The sequence below is a fragment of the Pelobates fuscus genome, chromosome 5 (assembly GCF_036172605.1).
Source record: "Pelobates fuscus isolate aPelFus1 chromosome 5, aPelFus1.pri, whole genome shotgun sequence".
Taxonomy (NCBI): Eukaryota; Metazoa; Chordata; class Amphibia; order Anura; family Pelobatidae; genus Pelobates; species Pelobates fuscus.
Window position 1 is genome coordinate 229,186,841 of NC_086321.1, and position 20,427 is coordinate 229,207,267.

The 20,427-nt window shown below is 43.4% G+C and overlaps 1 protein-coding gene across 2 annotated transcripts in view; it reads left to right on the forward strand.

Annotated features, from left to right (window-relative positions):
* RCL1 (RNA terminal phosphate cyclase like 1) overlaps positions 1-18,635 on the forward strand; it is a 31,344-nt gene extending 12,709 nt beyond the window's left edge. For both annotated transcript variants that reach the window (XM_063457215.1, XM_063457216.1), the window contains 6 exons: positions 88-162; positions 2,746-2,870; positions 6,889-7,014; positions 7,783-7,939; positions 12,456-12,559; positions 18,258-18,635. In XM_063457215.1, the coding sequence (XP_063313285.1) occupies positions 88-162; positions 2,746-2,870; positions 6,889-7,014; positions 7,783-7,939; positions 12,456-12,559; positions 18,258-18,405 (735 nt within the window). In that variant the 3' untranslated portion in view covers positions 18,406-18,635. The remainder of the gene's footprint in view (positions 1-87; positions 163-2,745; positions 2,871-6,888; positions 7,015-7,782; positions 7,940-12,455; positions 12,560-18,257) is intronic.
* The last annotated feature ends 1,792 nt before the right edge of the window (positions 18,636-20,427 follow it).

Consider the following 20,427-nt stretch of genomic DNA (forward strand, 5'->3'; position numbering starts at 1 on the left):
GCTGTCATGTGCAGTTGATGTTTATGTAGTGATTGCATGTGTACCTAAATAATTTTTATTTTATTTTTCCTCCCCTTTCTCACCAAGGTGGACACGCTAAAGGCAACAGCCATTCCTCTACTGAAAAAATTTGGTGTTGATGGCGAGCACTTTGAGTTGAAGGTCAGATGATTTTCAGTGTTTAAAGTATGGTGTCTGTTGATGGAGACAAGTCTTCTAAGGATGTGGAAATTATTTTTGGAGGATGTACAGTGTTTTTTTGGTATCTTGATCCTTCCCCATTCTTTTACCTAGATGATATACCGTATATACTCGAGTATAAGCCGAGTTTTTCAGCCCATTTTTTGGGCTGAAAAACCCCAACTCTGCTTATACTCGAGTCAAGGTCTGTATTATGGCAATTTACATTGCCATAATACAGACTGGGGGAGAGGGGGGCTGGCAGAGCTGTAACTTACCTGTTCTGCAGCTCCTGTCAGCTCTCTCCTCCTCCGCGCCGTCCGTTCAGCACCTCGGTCAGCTCCCAGTGTAAATCTCGCGAGAGCCGCGGCTCTCGCGAGACTTACACTGGGAGCTGACAGAGGGAGCTGCACGGACGGCGCAGAGGAGGAGAGAGCTGACAGGAGCTGCAGGACAGGTAAGTTACAGCTCTGCCAGCCCCCCACTGAACTGCCACTGGACCACCAGGGAAGGAGAGCCCCCCTCCCTGCCATGTATCAAGCAGGGAGGGGGGACGAAAAATAAATAAAAATATAAATAAAATAAGAAATAATAATAAAAAATAATAATAATAATAATAAAAAAAATAATAATAAAAAAAGGGGGTATAAGGACCACTGTGGGAGGGGGGGGGGGTATAAGGACCACTGTGGGAGGGGGGGGGTATAAGGACCACTGTGGGAGGGGGGGGGGTATAAGGACCACTGTGGGAGGGGGGGGGGTATAAGGACCACTGTGGGAGGGGGGGGGGGGTTTAAGGACCACTGTGGGAGGGGGGGGGGTATAAGGACCACTGTGGGAGGGGGGGGGGTATAAGGACCACTATGGGAGGGAGGGGGTGGGATAAGGACCGCTATGGGAGGGAGGGGGTGGGATAAGGACCGCTATGGGAGGGAGGGGGTGGGATAAGGACCGCTATGGGAGGGAGGGGGTGGGATAAGGACCGCTATGGGAGGGAGGGGGGGGATAAGGACCACTATGGGAGGGAGGGAGGGGGGGGGATAAGGACCACTATGGGAGGGAGGGAGGGGGGGGGATAAGGACCACTAGGGGAGGGGAGGGGGAAGTAAGGACCACTAGGGGAGGGGAGGGGGAAGTAAGGACCACTAGGGGAGGGGAGGGGGAAGTAAGGACCACTAGGGGAGGGGAGGGGGAAGTAAGGACCACTAGGGGAGGGGAGGGGGAAGTAAGGACCACTAGGGGAGGGGAGGTGGAAGTAAGGACCACTAGGGGAGGGGAGGGGGAAGTAAGGACCACTAGGGGAGGGGAGGGGGAAGTAAGGACCACTAGGGGAGGGGAGGGGGAAGTAAGGACCACTAGGGGAGGGGAGGGGGAAGTAAGGACCACTAGGGGAGGGGAGGGGGAAGTAAGGACCACTAGGGGAGGGGAGGGGGAAGTAAGGACCACTAGGGGAGGGGAGGGGGAAGTAAGGACCACTAGGGGAGGGGAGGGGGAAGTAAGGACCACTAGGGGAGGGGAGGGGGAAGTAAGGACCACTAGGGGAGGGGAGGGGGAAGTAAGGACCACTAGGGGAGGGGAGGGGGAAGTAAGGACCACTAGGGGAGGGGAGGGGGAAGTAAGGACCACTAGGGGAGGGGAGGGGGAAGTAAGGACCACTAGGGGAGGGGTGAGTCAGGACCACTGGGGGAGGGGGGTGAAGGAACACGGGGGTGGGGAGGTAAGGACCACTGAGGGAGGAGGAGGGGAGGTCAGGACATATGGGGGGGGGGGGGCAAATATCCTTGCACCGGCCCTGCACACACTGCATTCATGCACTCATACACACACACACACACACACTGCACTCATACACGCACACACTGCACTCATACACACACACACTGCACTCATACACGCACACACTGCACTCATACACACACACACTGCACTCATACACACACACTGCACTCATACACACACACACTGCACTCATACACACACACACTGCACTCATACACACACACTGCACACACACACACACACACACGCTGCATTCATACACACACACGCTGCACTCATACACACACACGCTGCACTCATACACACACACACGCTGCACTCATACACACACACACGCTGCACTCATACACACACACACACGCTGCACTCATACACACACACACACACGCTGCACTCATACACACACACACACACGCTGCACTCATACACACACACACACACACGCTGCACTCATACACACACACACACACGCTGCACTCATACACACACACACACACGCTGCACTCATACACACACACACACACACGCTGCACTCATACACACACACACACACACACGCTGCACTCATACACACACACACACACACACGCTGCACTCATACACACACACACACACACGCTGCACTCATACACACACACACACACACGCTGCACTCATACACACACACACACACACGCTGCACTCATACACACACACACACACGCTGCACTCATACACACACACACACACGCTGCACTCATACACACACACAGTGACTTACATACTTTTTTTTTTCTACTTTTCCAGGTAGTTCGGAGAGGGATGCCCCCAGGTGGTGGTGGAGAGGTTCTGTTTTCTTGTCCCGTAAGGAAAGTTTTAAGACCTGTTCATTTGACAGACCCTGGAAAGATAAAGCGTGTCAGAGGAGTAGCGTATCTTTTTATTTATATTTTATTCATAACAATACAGTTCTTTTGGCAGTTACTCTTCTTCTGTATCCCTAAGACAAATATGGACATTTACTTCCACAATGTATTAGTTTTCCTTTTCTCATATTGATTTGTTGAAGACTAATCCTGCATGGTCATGTCGAATGTTTTGACCACTCAAAAGTGGATAACGTTCAGATGCCTGGAGCAGCTGCAAAGAAAATCAACAGATTTCCATATGATATGATGCATGTTGTAAAATGGTTAAACATAACAGAGATGGGGGGCTTCTATTACAAGCAAAGCTAAACATTTAGAATTCTCATTATAGGTGTATAAGGGGACACACCTTTTATACACCCCTGCACTTTTACTTTGTGGTAAGAAGCGCCATCACACTTCATTTTACCATTTAAAAAAAAAAAAAATTAAATTCTTTATTTTACCTTGTGCAGGGAATAACAATGTTTGTCAATGCCACAACAGCATATTTAAAAGATAAAAACACAGTAGTTGTACATTTATGGCATAAGAGTATCGGCACAATTTTTAACTGTTATGTTATGAACAAGCTATCATGTTAGCAATGTCTTTCTAGGTAGATTGTTGTAGGAGAATCATTAGACTAAATAGCAGAGGTTCCAACATAAGGTAACAGTATGATTAGTTATGAGAAAGATTAACAATATACGTGTATCATTAGTATGGCTGACAGCATGTCATCTCTTATATATTAATGCCGCTAGACCAGCCACTGATGCATAGGAAGTGAGGTGTCTTAACGATAGAGTGATAAAACTGCGAGATGTGTATGTAAAAGAAAAATTTAGCAAGTGATCGTGTGTGTGGTACTCGCCAGTTAAGTAGCCCATGAGCCGCTGAGACACAGGGCAGTTAGGGTTGCATGGTATAGGATGGTACTAAGGTAGTGTCCATTGATAACATTGGGGGCTCAGAGGTTAGGTGCTTAGTCCAATGCAGTGGCAGAGTATGCCATGCTTAGATTTATGTCCAGGGATGTCAGCTCATTTCACGTGTCCGCCAGGTTAAGTGTGTTCTGCAGGGTCGTCTGTGTCGGCGTCATTACCGGAGCCGGCTGGCAGGCGGTCCGGGTCTTTTCACCTGCTCATCCGATGTCCAGTCTATGGAGGGGAGTGTAGTCGCATTGCCGCGGACTTGTGTCCTGTGATGTAGTGCTTTTCGGTAGGGTGTGAGGTTGTGCCTCGTGCGGATACTTCGTGGTGTTTCGCCATGTCGCTAAGCAGTTAGTGGGTCTCGTGTCCTCAGTGGTCTCGCTCCGATAGGTGTAAGGCCAAGTACCAGCGTCCGAATGGGATGCCTCTGTTTCCCGCCCGTGTGCTCCCCGACTCTCTCTGTCTGGAAGCCATCCTGTGGGCTCGTGGTAGGTATCTGCCCAGGTGGTGCCGGGTTGCCGGTCAGATCCATGCCGCCATTGACCTCATGGTTAGGTGGAGGGACCAGCCTTTAATATGGAGCATTGTCCCCAAGCTGTTGCTTAGCCTGGCAAAGAACTTTATGGAGGTTATAGGTCGCTTTATGGAGGTAATTGTCCCCAGCGAGGACTGGGATGACCTCCGCCGGTCCAGAGGGGGGGGGGGGTAGCAGGGCTGTATTCAATGCTCGCTTGTGAGGTTGGCCGTCTCCTCCAGGCTCTGTTCCAATATAGGCCGCATGGCCGGTTTGTGTGCCCGTAGTGCATAGTGGTGCATGGCGGGCATCGTTTGATTCCCTGTGTGGTCCTGCACCGATTTTTGGGCCCCGTGTGTTGCTGGCACGGGTAGTTTGGTCAGGATTGTCGGTTGTTTGCCCGCTGTGGCCAGAGCTCTCAGAGTATGTCCGGCCATCTTGGCTGTCAGGCCACGCCCCCATTTTACCATATTTTACATTTAGAATGTGGTGTATGGATCGTGGCCTGGTTGCATAAACCGTTCGTGGCATCTTACGTAGTATAGTGTAAGAGTGGGCAATGTTTTAATATTAATTGCTTAAAATTCATAAACATACTGAAAACTAAAAAGAATAGAATGTTGCTATCCTTGGCATTCATATAACATTCACTAATGTGAGCTATTCATGCCTACACAGCGATGACCGCTCAGTTTTCATGCATCAGATGTATTCTTGAATGGTCATGCCAATGTGATCCATGTGTTCTAGTTTTTCCAGGACTACTAGAGTAAAACAATAGGGATGTTGCACTTTTCATTCCCAGTGCTCACATTGCAGAAGGTGGTTTTCTTGGCAAGTAACTTTTAGGCCTAGCTTAAAGGGATTCTCTAGTGCCAGGAAAACAAACCAGTTTTCCTGGCACTAGAGGATCCTGGAGTGCCCCCCATCCCACGTCGCTATGGGGATTCCGGCAACGCTGGAGGTCCTCATGCATAGCGTGTGGACGTCCAGCGTAGTTTAGATGACTAAAAATAGTCGAAGAAGCCGGAATTCCCTCTAGTGGCTGACTAGTAGACAGCCTCGAGAGGAGGACTTAACCCCGCGAGGTAAATATTGCAGTTTATAAAAACTGCAATAATTACACTTGCAGAGTTGAGGGTGATCAAAGTTGTGCCTGGAGTGTCCCTTTTAAAAAGAGAACTGGAAGTTTTGAGTAATGTGTAAATATGTATCTGTATTTTGTATTCGGCAGGACAAATGTTATTGGTATGCCATTATTTATCTTTTTAAGTACAAAAACATTGGCTGAAAATGACTCTTAAACGGAATTGGGTTTCTTCAAAAATGGGAACTTTTGTAATTGTCATTGTACCAAATTTAAATGCCTCCATGTTATACCGTAAAGGGACTCTATAGTGTCTGACAAGTCCCTGCAGGCTTTTTATTTTAAACCCTGCTTTTTCGAAGATTAGTAGTAGTATTAGTATTTATATAGCGACAGCTTATTCCACAGTGCTTTAAAATAAGAGGGGAATTTACCAAATGAGACCATAACAAAATGTAACAGAAACAATAGGTAGTTGAGGACTCTGCTCAAACGAGCTTTCAGTCAAGAGGAGGTGGGGTATAAAAACACAATAGGATGGGTATTGAGGGAGACAGCATATAGACATTGTGGGAAAGTAGCAGAACTGGAGGTGAGTGGAGTATTGCCCTTTAGGAGAGAGCAAGAGCAAGGTTTGAGAGAGAGAAGTTACTCTTGGAGGCCATAAGCAATCCTGAAAAGATGGGTTTTGAGGGACTTCTTAAAAGATTGAAGACTAGGGGAGAGTCTGACAGGGGTAGGCAGGCTGTTCCAAAGGAAAGGAACCGCCCGTGAGAAGTCTTGCAGGTGTGAATTTGCAGTAAGGGTGCGAGCAGAGAGACCGAGAGGGGGCATACCTATCAATCAGTGAAGATATGCCACTAGCAACACCTAGTGGCATTCACTCAGACAGCCACTAGAGGTGCTACTTGGGTCAGTACTGCTCCCCATAGAGATGTGTTTGATTAATTGGTGTGCAATAGTCTCTGCTTTCCTATAGATCATCAAATTTCACCGACTCGGTGCTGGGAAAAAAGGTGAGTAAATCACCTTTTTAAAGGGAGGCAAGGGGGCATATAAACAGTGGGTTTTACCACTATGGTGTCAGGAATACAGGTTTGTGTTCCTTTAAATGTGTTGATAGGTGTGCTTTTTTCCCCTATTAGAATCTTGTACACCTGTCTTTACAATATGATGATCTGTTGTGTTGGTTGAAGAAAGAAATATAAAAACATCACCTGGGAAACATACCAAGGTTTCTGTAATTAGCCCAAAACCTCCATGGGTGTACCAGAATCTTTAATCTTAGATGATTTGTGGAACATACATTGTATCCCTGCACGCATGATCATAGGCCAGGAACAAGAAATAATTTGACATTTGTAAGTTGCATAAAATGCCAGGCAGTCCCAAAATAAAAAAAGCTGTAAGATTATACAGTATCTCCTGAATAGAGATATACTCTTTACAAAGTTTACAGACTAGGTAATGTATTATGCACATTATTCCTTGACTCCGTCCCTACAGATACTCTGTCAGAGTTTCACCTCAAATAGGCAACAGAATAGTGGAATCGGCAAGGAGTGTCTTGAATCGTTTTCTTCCAGACATTTACATCTACACAGACCACTTGAAAGGGGCCAATTCTGGAAAGTAAGTACAAAGGAAAACCGACTTTGTTCATATTTTGTAATTCAGTAATACATGTTTAGAAATTAGAATAAAAAATATTACACATTGAAGAAGTGCGAGTTGTGATTTACAATGCTATGCATTTAGGAGCAAGGGGCATATTGAAATACCTCCATAGGTTATGAACTATAAGGCACTCAATGTTTAGGAGTGCATTAAACCACGCTTTTATTTGTGTTTTCAGGTTGTAATATTAAGATGAGAGGATGGGCTAGCACTTCATTTTATTTACTTGGATAACACACACTCCAAGCCCTATTCTGTGTATATATGTATGTAATAATGGAGAGAGAGATGCACACCTTAATCAATGCCTGCTTTACCCTTGGTAGGACAGAATGAAAAGCACGCCAGTTCTCCTGCCTGGGAGTTATGTCCCCAGTGTAAATTAGCTGCAAAGTGTTGGATGGGACAATTGGCTTTCATCAAACTTTGTTTTAACGCATTGCATTTATCACGCTCTACTAGACTTAAATCTCCCATTCTATTAACGTATGCCATCACTACCTGAAAGCTATTCAGTGCATTACAAGTATTTCCTGATGTTAAGTTTGCAGTGTCTTCCTGCAACCTCTGTTTGTCCTTTTCTTGATGCCCAATTGTAAACAGTCACCTTCTTTTTGAGTATGGAAAATTATTTAACGATATGTGTGCAACAGTACAAATGGAACAGCAGTCGCCTTGTTTAATTTTCCCTTTTATTCGGTTATATTCTCTATCATCTTGCAGGTCTCCAGGTTTCGGTTTGACCCTCGTTGCTGAAACAACTGAAGGCTGTTTTCTAAGTGCTGAACTTGCATCAAATCCTCAGGGAGAAGGTACCACAGTCCTTCCTGAGGATCTGGGAAAGAACTGTGCAAAGCTGCTTCTAGAAGAAATCTACAGAGTAAGTGCCCCTCACTTCTAATTTTAATGTATGTTCAGCTTGGCTTTCAAGTGAACTTGTCATACCTATATATATATAAAAATTTATATATATGTTTTCTACTTAGCTGATATAAGTAGCTAAATACTGTGCTAGGTGTGCCGATGTGGCTGCACTGGGGCCGATCAGTGGGCCATAAAATGCATGGACCCACCTTAGTGTGCGGACTCTGGTGCAGCCATGCACTAATTCCACTGTTTGCTCTCAGCAACCGTGGGAATGTGTCTTCAGAGGCCTGGTTGTCTACTGTAGCCCTTTAACAGCACAAACTGGTTCCTTTAAAAACTCCTTGGAGGGAGTAAAAGCCAGTATGCAACTCCCAAATAACACATATTGGAGAAAATAGAGGAGTGGAGTGCGATATGGGAAAGGCTTGGACTCCCAACAGCCTTCCAGCTCCCAAAGTGTATAAAACAGGAGGGTGGCAAATGTTTTAGATTATTGTGTGTGTGTGTGTGTGTGTGTGTATGTATATGTGTGTGTGTGTGTGTGTGTGTGTGTATATATATATATATATATATATATATATATATATACTGTATATATATATAATTACCATATTTATCGGCGTATAACACGCACCTCATTTTAAGAAGGAAATTCCAGGAAATTTCCCCCCCTCATCCCATAGTGTTCTCCACCCCTTCCCATAGTGTTCTCCACCCCTTCCCATAGTGTTCTCCACCCCTTCCCATAGTGTTCTCCACCCCTTCCCATAGTGTTCTCCACCCCTTCCCATAGTGTTCTCCACCCCTTCCCATAGTGTTCTCCACCCCTTCCCATAGTGTTCTCCACCCCTTCCCATAGTGTTCTCCACCCCTTCCCATAGTGTTCTCCACCCCTTCCCATAGTGTTCTCCACCCCTTCCCATAGTGTTCTCCACCCCTTCCCATAGTGTTCTCCACCCCTTCCCATAGTGTTCTCCACCCCTTCCCATAGTGTTCTCCACCCCTTCCCATAGTGTTCTCCACCCCTTCCCATAGTGTCCCCCCTCATCCCATAGTATTCTCCACCTCATCCCATAGTATTCTCCACCTCATCCCATAGTATTCTCCACCTCCTCCCATAGTGTCCCCCCTCCCCTTGTCCCATAGTGCACTTTCCCTTGTCCCATAGTGCACTTTCCCTTGTCCCATAATTACTTACCTGTCTTGAAGCGTGGGCCGCCTTCACAGCGCGCACCGCGGTACAGGAACTTCAATTTCAGGTTCCGGTTTCCGGCGGGACTGATATGAAGTGTGCACACTTCCTTTCAGTCCCGCTGGAAACCGGAACCTGAAATTGAAGTTCCAGTACCGCGGTGCGCGCTGAACACCAGCCCACGCTTCAAGACAGGTAAGTAAATATGGTATATCTTATTTCCGGGAAGAAAAAGTGCGTGTTATACGCCGATAAATACGGTGTGTGTGTGTGTGTGTGTGTGTGTATGTGTGTCTTTGTAACTGCATATGTGTATCACACTACACACAAGTTAACCACTGCTTTGCACATTTTTTATTTGTTTTGTCTTTCTAATGGGGAGCCTGTAATGCAAGCATGAGATTTTCAAGCATTGCACAATTTTTATTTCATTTGTTTTGGTACGGTTTGTGTTTTGGACACATTCCCCAAATGTTCCAAAACTCAGCAACTCTTTTGCTTTGTTTGCCAACCTTATTGGAAAGGTTTTTTTGTTTTCTGACTTTATTCCTTCAGTGTTTTTCAGTGTGTCTTGGAACTTGGCTATAATTATAGTTGGGTCACAAGACGGGGCTGCTTGCTTGTTTGTAAATCATGGTTCACTTTGGAATCTGTTTTCCTGTAACAAAATTAAATGTGTGCTACACATAAGTATCTGGCGTCCTTACAATGCTTGTACCGTAGGACGATCTGTTGGATAACACCCTGCACGGAGTGCAGCTATGGATTAGTAACTCTTGTACAACAATGTTTTATTTTAATAGTCTGTACTTTAACCTAGTAAACCATTCTTGAAGTTTTTGCTGGGTGAAGAAATGTGAAGATGCTGCTCGCCTTAACTGCACATATTATTGGACGCAGCCATATTTATATTCTCTTCCTTTATCTCCTGTCCTCTTATGAAAATACATGAATTAAACATCTTTGCAAGGTTGTGGCTGCTGTAAGCAGCTTCTGTCCGCTTTCCAGTTAACTCCATTTATGTTTTTCTTTTTCCACAGACATTGTATTGAATCCTCACATGCACGTAACTACATTAAGGGTTTAACGTCTCTAGCAGTACAATCTCTCTGTGCTGTACAGGCCATGGAGGGAGTATTGGTCCAAGCAGTAATGAATGACAATGACTGTCATCTGACTGCTTTAAATCTACTATAATTAGCCATTGTTGGTATGGCTAAGGAAGTGTGTAATAAAAACAAAAATAAAAATAAGAGGCCTGCGCCACAATAAAATAGTGAATAAATGAGCAATGTCCAATTCCAATAATGGAAGCAAATATAAAAAAGTCCAACCTAAGTGTTCTCACTGTCATCTTAGAGTGTTGGATACAGGAACAAGGTCTTCAGGTGTAATTTTGATTCCAATAATATGGAAGATAAAACCCCTGGAATCTCCCTGCAGCCCAATAAATCCTAGGTGGGTATCATTCCACCAACGCTGACATCAAAGAGCAGTTAGTCTGCTCTATATGTGTAAGTACGATTTTAATTATTTTCCATTGAGTTCTCTACCATTACTCCAATTTTATTTCATTTGAGCTATACATTTCATGGTTGTTCTTCTCTTTTATCTTCCATATTATTGGAATCAAAATTACACCTGAAGACCTTGTTCCTGTATCCAACACTCTAAGACGACAGTGAGAACACTTAGGTTGGACTTTTTTATATTTGCTTCCATTATTGGAATTGGACATTGCTCATTTATTCACTATTTTATTGTGGCGCAGCCCTCTTATTTTTGTTTTTATTTGTCTTGTTTTAAAGGGTTTAGAGGGATTCCCTTTTTAGGGTTTCTGCCTGCTGGTTAATTAGCGCTGTCTCTTCCTTTTATCTAAGGAAGTGTGTAGTGTCTGCCTTAAGGATGCGTGTAGTGGAGGACCAGGCTGTGGGCTACCAGGAACCCACATTCAGCATTAAGATGCTAAATAATGATTTAACACCTGAATGGAGGGACAGCGCCCATGGACTACAGGCACTATAATCACTTCCTTAAGATTAGTGTCTAGAGGGTCCCTTTAAACATACATTATTTTTCATTGGGTACTTAATGGTACACTTCCTGAGCAAAGATTTCCAGCTAGTGGGAGAAATAAAAATGGCTGTGCACAATTGAACGCATATCATACATTGCGTGATCATGTGTGTCATATATGAACAAGCAGCTACTTGCTGATGTGGTTATCTTAGAAGAGACTTACTCCTTGTTTCTGTTAGTATATCTCTGTTAATTTGTTTTCAGGTGATGACACTAGCATGGTGCATTGATAGTGTAGATCTACCCAATGCAGTTTCCCTTACTGAAGCAGTTTTGGTGTATAGATCATGCCCCTGCTGTCTCACTGCTGAATTCTCTGCCATTTAGTTAAATTCGTTTTCTCTGTCCGTACAGTCCTAGCCACACTGACACAGCCTGCATAAAAATGGTCTAAATGGCAATCAAATGTTACATTTCTTCAGAAGTTTGTATCTCTATAAATTGAACATTAATCACACAAAGGAGGGTCCAGAAGGCTTTTGACAGTGCAGGAGATTCAACATTCTAAATTAAACAGACCGTGCAATAAAGGCAGTATCAACATTAGATACCTATTTATAGAAAGTGTTTAGGAAGCTTAGGAAAGTAAAGTGCTGGGAGGTGTGGCTAGGGCTGTATAAACAAAGTGATTTAATTCCTAAATGGCAGTGTTGAGCAGTGAGATTACAGGGGCATGATCTATACACCAAAACTGCTGCATCAAACTTAAGTTGCTTTGGGGGCCCATAGTGTTAACTAGTCCCAGGACCCTTAACCCTGCAAAGGTAATTATAGCAGATTTTTTAATAAACTGTAATTATTACTTTTGAGAGTTAACTCCACCTCTAGTGGATAGCCACTATAGGGACTTCTGGGCTGTTTGGCAACTTTAAATCGACAAATTGCCGCTAGACGTACTCACGAGAGAAATACCAATGCTAGCACAGCCATTGTGCAAAGGAGGTGGCACCATAGCAGGGGTTCCCAACCCATTCCTCAAGTACCTTTGTTTCTTCTTCTAAAACACTTTAGACACGACTGGGTAATCCCTAAATCCAGGACTATTAGGGGGTACTTTGTCTGCCTGCCGCTATAGTTTTCCTTTAAGCTTTATTTTATTTTTTTTGTGATATGATCCACCTTCCATGATCTACTAAGTAGTGTTTGTACAAAGGTTACAAAATAGCATGTGATTATTTAAACTACTGCCCTGGCTGCAGGCCCCGTCCACCTCACTTTATCTTTCAGTTTAATAATTCACATACTTTTTGTTTTGTAGGGAGGCTATGTAGATTCCACAAATCAGAGCTTAGTCCTACTCCTCATGACCCTCGGACAACAAGATGTTTCCAAAGTTCTGCTTGGCCCTTTGTCACCATACACGTAAGTTATTTACTTGTTTAATGATGTATGCTTTGGATGGCACAATTTCTCAGAAAGCATAGCAGAAGGGAAAAGGCTGAGCTGATGGTGGACAAAAAGGAAAGCCGTCCCAAAAATCTTGTGCGTAAAAGTTGACTTGATCAATCAACAATGTAAAATGAATTGCTTTTAGTTTATTTTGTTGTTCCTGTCATGGCTTGCAGCTCCAGGTGGTTAACTAGATGTTCTAATTAACTTTTTGAAGTTAGGCAAATGCATTTGTGGAATTGCTGTATAGGGTTATGTTAAACCAGCAACATACTGAAAGGCAATGGTGACCAAAAGAGCCTTGAGTAGTATCTGCCCTTTATAGCTATGAGGTGGGAGTAAGGGTTAATCTTGAACCTAAACTTTATGAAAAAGTTAGTGGCATGAAACAAGTCAGAATGTAAAAAATAAAATCCACATTTTTAAAGATCAGATTAAATGACTTTGAAGGCTGTGCAAAAAGATATGGCCTTGGCTTATTTCACTCTTAAAAGCATCCCATGCATTTTAGGTTAGGTTATTTTATTTTTTATTATTTTACTGCTTTTTGTTGGGCAATCTGCCCTACTGGTAATGCATTGATTTCAAAATTCTATATTTGATCAGATTTTAAATTTATTTCAGAAAATATCTATTTAAACTATGTATACCTGATTGCTGCAGAAACAAAGACTTGCACTATTCCTTAATTTTGCAATCTGTTATTAATTGTTGGAAGTAGTTGGACCCAAGCAGATGCACTGGTATTGCTGTGTTTTTTTTTCTATTGAGGCATAAAGAATTATACATTCCAATAAAAGTAGTGTGTACAGATGAATGTCTCATATTAATTTAGTAGACTGGCAAATAATATTTCTCAGAAGCAAGATCAGAGCAAAAATAAACAATTGATGCTATTGTTAACTCGAATGAGAACGACAATAAATAAAAATGGCTTAAACGAATGTATATAGCTACTGGAGCAGCCGAAGCACCAACTTGGTATGTCAGCATTCTATGTAAATTAGACAAATTGGCAACTAGGTAGATAAAGCGACTAAAGGAAGACCTCTGCTGTAGCTCTAAAAGCTATGTCTGCTTGTCCGCGGACTCTTAATTCTGTGACGACAACTTTAGACCGGCCCAGGAAGATGGTAATCCAACCTGCCTGAAGAGAAGAGCCTCAGTTGGTGGCTGCAGTTGGAAGGTTTAAGGTGATGTTGAAAGATCCCTCCAGTTAGATAAGTGTTGTCCACGTTGTGACCCATGAAGCCTCCGACAAGGATTAGCAGACATTTTCCAGCTGGCTTGCACTTTATGCAAATCCTGGGGAGTAGGCAATCCATCGGACACTGGAGCCAGATTCTCCTGGTTGCAGTTACCAATCTCCCTCTTAATCCGCTGTGTTGCCCAGAATCTTGCACATATGGCCTCAAAGGCTGTCATTAGACGGTGCTCCATTTCTCCAGAGTTTGGCCATGTTTGCAACATATGAATGTGCTAATTATCTTAGCTGCAATGAATTCCGCAGAAGGAGTATAGGGCTGCCCCAGGGTGCATTCACTCTGACGGTCAGAAGAGGTGCTTCCTGGGTCAGTGCTGCACACATTCAGTGTCTCCACCAACTGCATGGAGTTGATGAACGTTCCTCTTAGAGATGCATTGTTTCAGTACATTTCTATGAAGAGACTGACTAGTGCAGTGTTTTGCTGCACATGTGCATTATCCTCCCAATACTTACCAAGGAGACCCGCACGGTGCTGGAAAAGGGTAAGTAGGGGGGGCGGGGCCTGGTCGCCGAACAGACTGGTCGCACCAAACCGGAGCTCCGTACGAGAACCGGCAAATAAACGACGTGTACCTGAAAATATCCCACCGAACCTACCAATCTGACACAGCAGAGTAGCGGTGAGACCCCCGAGGCTCAGTTAGCCGGATCGCCGGACTCGGAGAGGCAACCTGCTGCGGAGATAGGGTTGCGGCCTACCAACGGGTGCAGGCGCGGGAGAGGCGGCCGACCTCCCCGCAAAGCGCTGTAATCCCCAAGACCCCGTTCACCCCCCCTGGCCGGTGAGGGATATCCCGGCACAATCAATCAAGCGACTGTACCAAGCACCCTAAAACTGTGAGCGAGCTGTACCGACCACACAACTCGCAATCCCACGAAGCACTTGAGGCCCAGCCAAAATGGCCATCCAGCGGGGAGCATGGAAAAAGAAAGAGGTCAGCCATACTACACCCCATCCTCTGGAAACCCTAGACCAGCTGTGTCTGACTTTCTGCACAACACTGTTGGACAGGGGGGTGACCTACCAGCGAGCAGCACAACTTGTGGCCTCGTGGATTAGGCCAACCACCCGCCGACGCCACTACGAGCGCCCATCTCTGGCCTTTCAGGCGGCCGCGCAGCCACCGATAGCCGGTATGGCAGGCCGCGAGGCCACACGTACTGGGTGCACACACCCGCCTTCGCCCACACTGGAGCGAGACAACCAAGCAGGCCGCCCTAAGACGCAGCGCAAATCCCCACACCAGCAAGACCCCCCTCCTCTTCAGGGCACTACTAAGCTCCACGCTACTGAATCCCACACTACACGCCTTCCCGGGCCGAGAGTAACTGGGCACAATACCCAAAAGTGCCGGCCACACAGGCGGAGAGCAGCGAAACGACGACCCAGCTGGGCGACCAAAACTCACCGCACTACCCCGAAAGGGACGACCCTGGACCAATACGGATCCCAGGCTCGTGGCAGGAGGGCACCAGCTCTCACAAGGCTCCGGGGCAGGAGAGGAGACCCGACAACTGGACGCCACGCTCCCCCACAGCTGGGTTGGAATTCCGGCATACGACCCAAGCTTGGCGACCACCATGTCCACGGCAGGGTAGCGGCAACTCCAGTACACACTAAGAACTGCTACTATCCCCGGCCCACCTGTCAAGCTTCCAGAGCCGGCATCGGCTGAGAGGGGTGGACTGGACTGAACCAGTAATGTTTGTTACCTCACATTTTTCTGTTCTTTTCTCTCTTCTTGCTTTATCTACTTTTTCTTAATATTTGTACACTAATATGCATAGCTGGATGTCTTGAACACTGTAATTGTTTTACCTGTTTCATAACACGTTCCTAATTTTAAGCAGTCTTTCACATACTACCACTCAACCAGAGCCTGTTACTCTGCTAACCACATATCACAATAAGATATTCTTCATGTTTAGTATACGGATAGACCTAGTAACATAAGCTTAACCTATTCACACTGACGCACTATCTCTATACATGGATCAGCAATCTCTATGTCATAACTTGCCGTCATGGGTGACTGGTTGAGTTACACGCAATCTTAAACGCAAACTTAACCTAGCAACTAGCATGATATACAATAATGCGATACTTATCAGCTTGTTATCTATGTACTATCAAAAAAAAAGGTGCATTGTCTATCTACTACCCACTGTAACTGATGTTTTGAATTCAACGTATGGAATGCCGTTGGGGTACCATATGTATGCCTGTAACCATTATAAGCACTGCAAAAATAAAGAATTAAAAAAAAAAAAAAAAAAAGGGTAAGTAAAATATTTTTATTTTTTATTTTTTTACAGTGGGTGGCAGTAAGTGGCCTAAATAGTGTTTCACACAGTCAGGAATACACTTTTTTGTATTCCTGACACTATAGTATTCCTTTAACCCCTTAAGGACCAAACTTCTGGAATAAAAGGGAATAATGACATGCTACACATGTCATGTGTCCTTAAGGGGTTAAGGGTTTAATACACGTGCTTAGTTTAAAGGACCACTATAGGCACCCAGACCACTTCAGCTCAATGAAGTGGTCTGGGTGCCAGGTCCCCTAGTTGTAACCCTGCAGCTGAAAACATAGCAGCTTCAGAGAAACTGCTATGTTTCACTGAGGGTTAATCCAGCCTCTAGTAGTTGTCTCACTGACAGCCGCTAGAGGCACGTCTGCGATTCTCACTGTGAAAATCACACTGAGAAGACGCTGGACGTCCATAGGAAAGCATTGAGTAATGTTTTTATATGGGCTGTTTGAATGCCCGCCCGGCTCTTGCAGCGCATGCGCATTTGGATCTGACGACAGCAGGGGTTGGAGAGATCCCCAGCACAGAGGGAGCCCAGTGCTGGAGATAGGTAAGTGGCTTAAGGGTTTTAACCCCTCCAGCCCAGCAGGAGGGGGCCCTGAGGGTGTCTGGGACCTAATGACCCTATAGAGCCATTATGAAATAAATATCAAAGTATCTCACAACAGTTTTGTTTTCTGCCAGTGGTTGTATGTTACATATGTGTCCTATTTCCATCAATTGTTGTATGTAAATCCCAGTAGAAAACTGGGGAACCAGCTATTTGGCTGAGAATATTCAGTTCCTGGTTGCAGCAGACTGTATACTGTAGGAGGTGGATGAAGCCCATGCAGGTTTTATATGTAGTATCCAATATTAACTGTGGGTATTTAGGACCTTCATTAACATGTTAGTTTCGTGAATTAAAATTATGAGTGTTGCAAAAACAAAAACCTTCCATACAGCTAATTACCTGTACACTATAACATCTGTTTTGTTTTTTAAAAAGTTGTGTTCTACCTTTTATAATGCCATGGAACAGCAAGGATTCTAGAAGTTTGAACTGCCCTTTTTCGGTTATCATGGTACTGATGCTGTGTATGCAAAAAGGTACAGTACTGTGATAACTGAAGAATGGTGGTGCCATCTAGAGACTGACGCCATGTGCTCTCCTATGTAACCTCCATTTTATTGAAAGTGTGCAGAGGCTATAGGCTCCTCAAATCTGCTAATGCTATGTAAGAGGAATACAATTAAGTAAATCATGTGAGTTGCAGTGATTGTGACTTTGTCTAATGTAAGATGCTTGACCATTAATGATCTGATGGATGTTAATTCTATATAAACCATAAAACCCCTTACAGGGACACTATAGGCACCCAGGCTAGGTGCAGTGTCCCTGTCTCCTTAGTCCTGTAATATAATACATTGCAGTTTTAGAGAACATTGCAGGGTTAACACTGCCTCTAGTGACTGTCTACCAGACAACCACTGAAGGCACTTCCTGCAGTTTCAATATGAAAAACCATATAGAAGAGCTTTGATTCAATGTTTTCACTGGGGAAGGCCTAATGGCTTCCAAATCGCTTGGATGTTAGCTGTGGAGGAGCCCAGTGGATATAGGTGGTCAGGGTGGCAGAGAGACACTATAGCGTTTTTAACTTTTCATATTAACATAGTTTTTAAACAAAATAATTGTATAAATTGGAATTCTTGGAGGTTTCTTATATAAATGTTTGTGAAAAAACGTTTTTAATCTAATTTATAGTGATCTTGGACCGGTGACTGCAAATTTTATTTATTGATTGTTTTTTTGTTTTTTTTTTAATAATAATAATCTTTCCAAAACTGAGGGATATTTAAATTTTGAATACACCTACAATTTATAGTACTGATGATAATGTGCTTCACTACAAGCTTTCAAAGCATCTAATGTAATGCTATGTCAGAAATGTTACCCCTTGCTTATATGTATGTATATCCTTTCTCGAATACTGACAAGATTTTGGACTTGGAAGCATTTTGCTAATTTTTAAAATCTTGGCGCAAGGAGATAATGTTAAAGTAACTTATTCAGGCAGAATAATGACGTGCACTCTTTGTGTTTGGCAGGATTGAGTTTTTGCGGCATTTGCGGAGTTTTTTCCAGATCATGTTTAAAATGGAAAGCAAGACATTCGAAGAACGGAAAGGAGCAGAAAAAGTGCTTTTGACCTGTGTTGGCGTGGGATTCTCTAACCTTAGCAAGACTATAAAATAACATCCTTGCAGTAAAAAATGGACATGTGTTGGTAAAGCAGAATCATTTGATGGGACCATGAAGAGAAGGAACAGCCTGTTGGGACATGTCTAGAATCCTTCCTTTTGAAAGATAAAGTGGAGGCCAGGATTCAAAATCCAACAAAGATGAACTGAAGTGTACAGAAAATATGGTTTTGTGTGGAAATGCGTTCTAGCGATTTCATATTAAAATTATTTTGTTCTCAATAATCTTTCTCTTAACAGATTTAACTTAAAGGGACACTATAGGCACCAAAACAACTTTAGCTTAATTAAACAGTCTTGGTCTGTCATGTTACTCACTACACAAATCTCTGCCATTTAGGAGTTAAATCACTTTGTTTATACAGCTCTAGTCACACCTCTCTGCACGTGACTTACACAGCCTTCCTAAACACTTCCTGTAACAAGAGATCAAATGTTTAAACTTATTGCACAGTCAGTTTCATTTAGAATTTCAGATCTCCTTCTCTGTTAATAGTTTTTTTTTTTATTTTGGTGCCTATAATACTGTTTTTTTTGTTTTTGTTTTTTTTTTATAATTTTTTTTAATCTGTTTTCATAAAGCTGCTTAGCATAAAGTGCAAAAATACATCAACATTTACAAATTACATTTGTAATGAGCCGAGTCTACTTCCCAACAAGTAGAATGACCTTTCATTGGAAACCATTATAGTGGTGAAAATGAAAGGGACTCTGTATATCTCAGCTGCCTGGTGAGGATATGCAAGTGAATAGAGACTAGCATCCATGAAGGTTTATGGAGTTCATTGATTTCAGGTTTTTTTTGTTTTTTTTATTTTTTTTCCTGTTGACTTAAGCAAATTGGACTTTGAATATTCATTCTGACCTAGAATTTGTAAGAGCTGATATCTACTTGTTTAACCCTAAGCATCCAAGAGTATTGAGTGCATTTACTATTTGAGAATCTCACTGATTATAATTAAGACACAGCTGTCTTATTAAAGTGCTTTTGATGTCTACATTGCTGAGCCTGCAGTGACAGGCTACGAACACTGCATTATAGAGTTCTCTCAGCCTTGAAGGTGTGGATGTAAGAACAGCGCATTGCTGGAGAAAGGGGAAATATAAAATACCTTTTTACTTCCTGGAGAAGTGTCTAGTGCTGTTCCCTAAAGAGAGAGTTGCCAAGAAATGTAAGCGACTTGAAAATGAAATGCAACATTTATGACAATTTAGTTAAGTTGGAAAAATCCTCAGTTCTGTTTTGAGTTTGGCTTTTTTTGCCTTAATATCAATTCCAGGCAATTCCCATGTTGGTGAATAAACATGTCAGTCTTTTGTTTTGTAGTTATAAAATCACAATTGCTACTGGAGTTCTATGCAGGCCCCTTTCAAAATCAAATTCCGCATGAATCAGTACAACGTTGCAAATACCGAGAAAATTAAGCCTTTGGTTCAAGCTTCCTCTACTTCTGCTCAGCAGCAATATTTATAGCATTCATCAGCTCAAATACATAAACCTAGAGAAAGCTACCTGTAGACTACACCAAATCCCTATGCACTGTTAAACAGGAGGTTAAATGTAAACTCACCTGCCACATTAAAAGTGAGTCCCTTTGTTTCGGATAAAAAGCAAAATCCGTGAGATCTATGAAGGGGTATAAACACCTATACAACTCACTCTTAATTGGACACACATGGGGTGGGCAGCAGCACTGTAATATGATTGTGTAATAGAGAATCAAATACAAATACAATGAATCACTGCCTGAAACTCACTATTTTTGGTTGACACCAATGGCCATAGTACTCATCAGCCCAATTTCTAGTAACAGAAGTAAAAACATTACCTGCGTATTATGTCAAATCCATATTCACATTTAAATAACATGGTTTCAGTGCCACTACAATAGAACATTAAAGTGTAAGCTCATATATCAGCCTGTGGTGGTTGCCTTTTGCATTAACACTAGATGGAAGGGTTTTGTTCCAATAAAAAAAAAAAATAAGTTTTACAACTAGAGGGCGCTGTTGTACT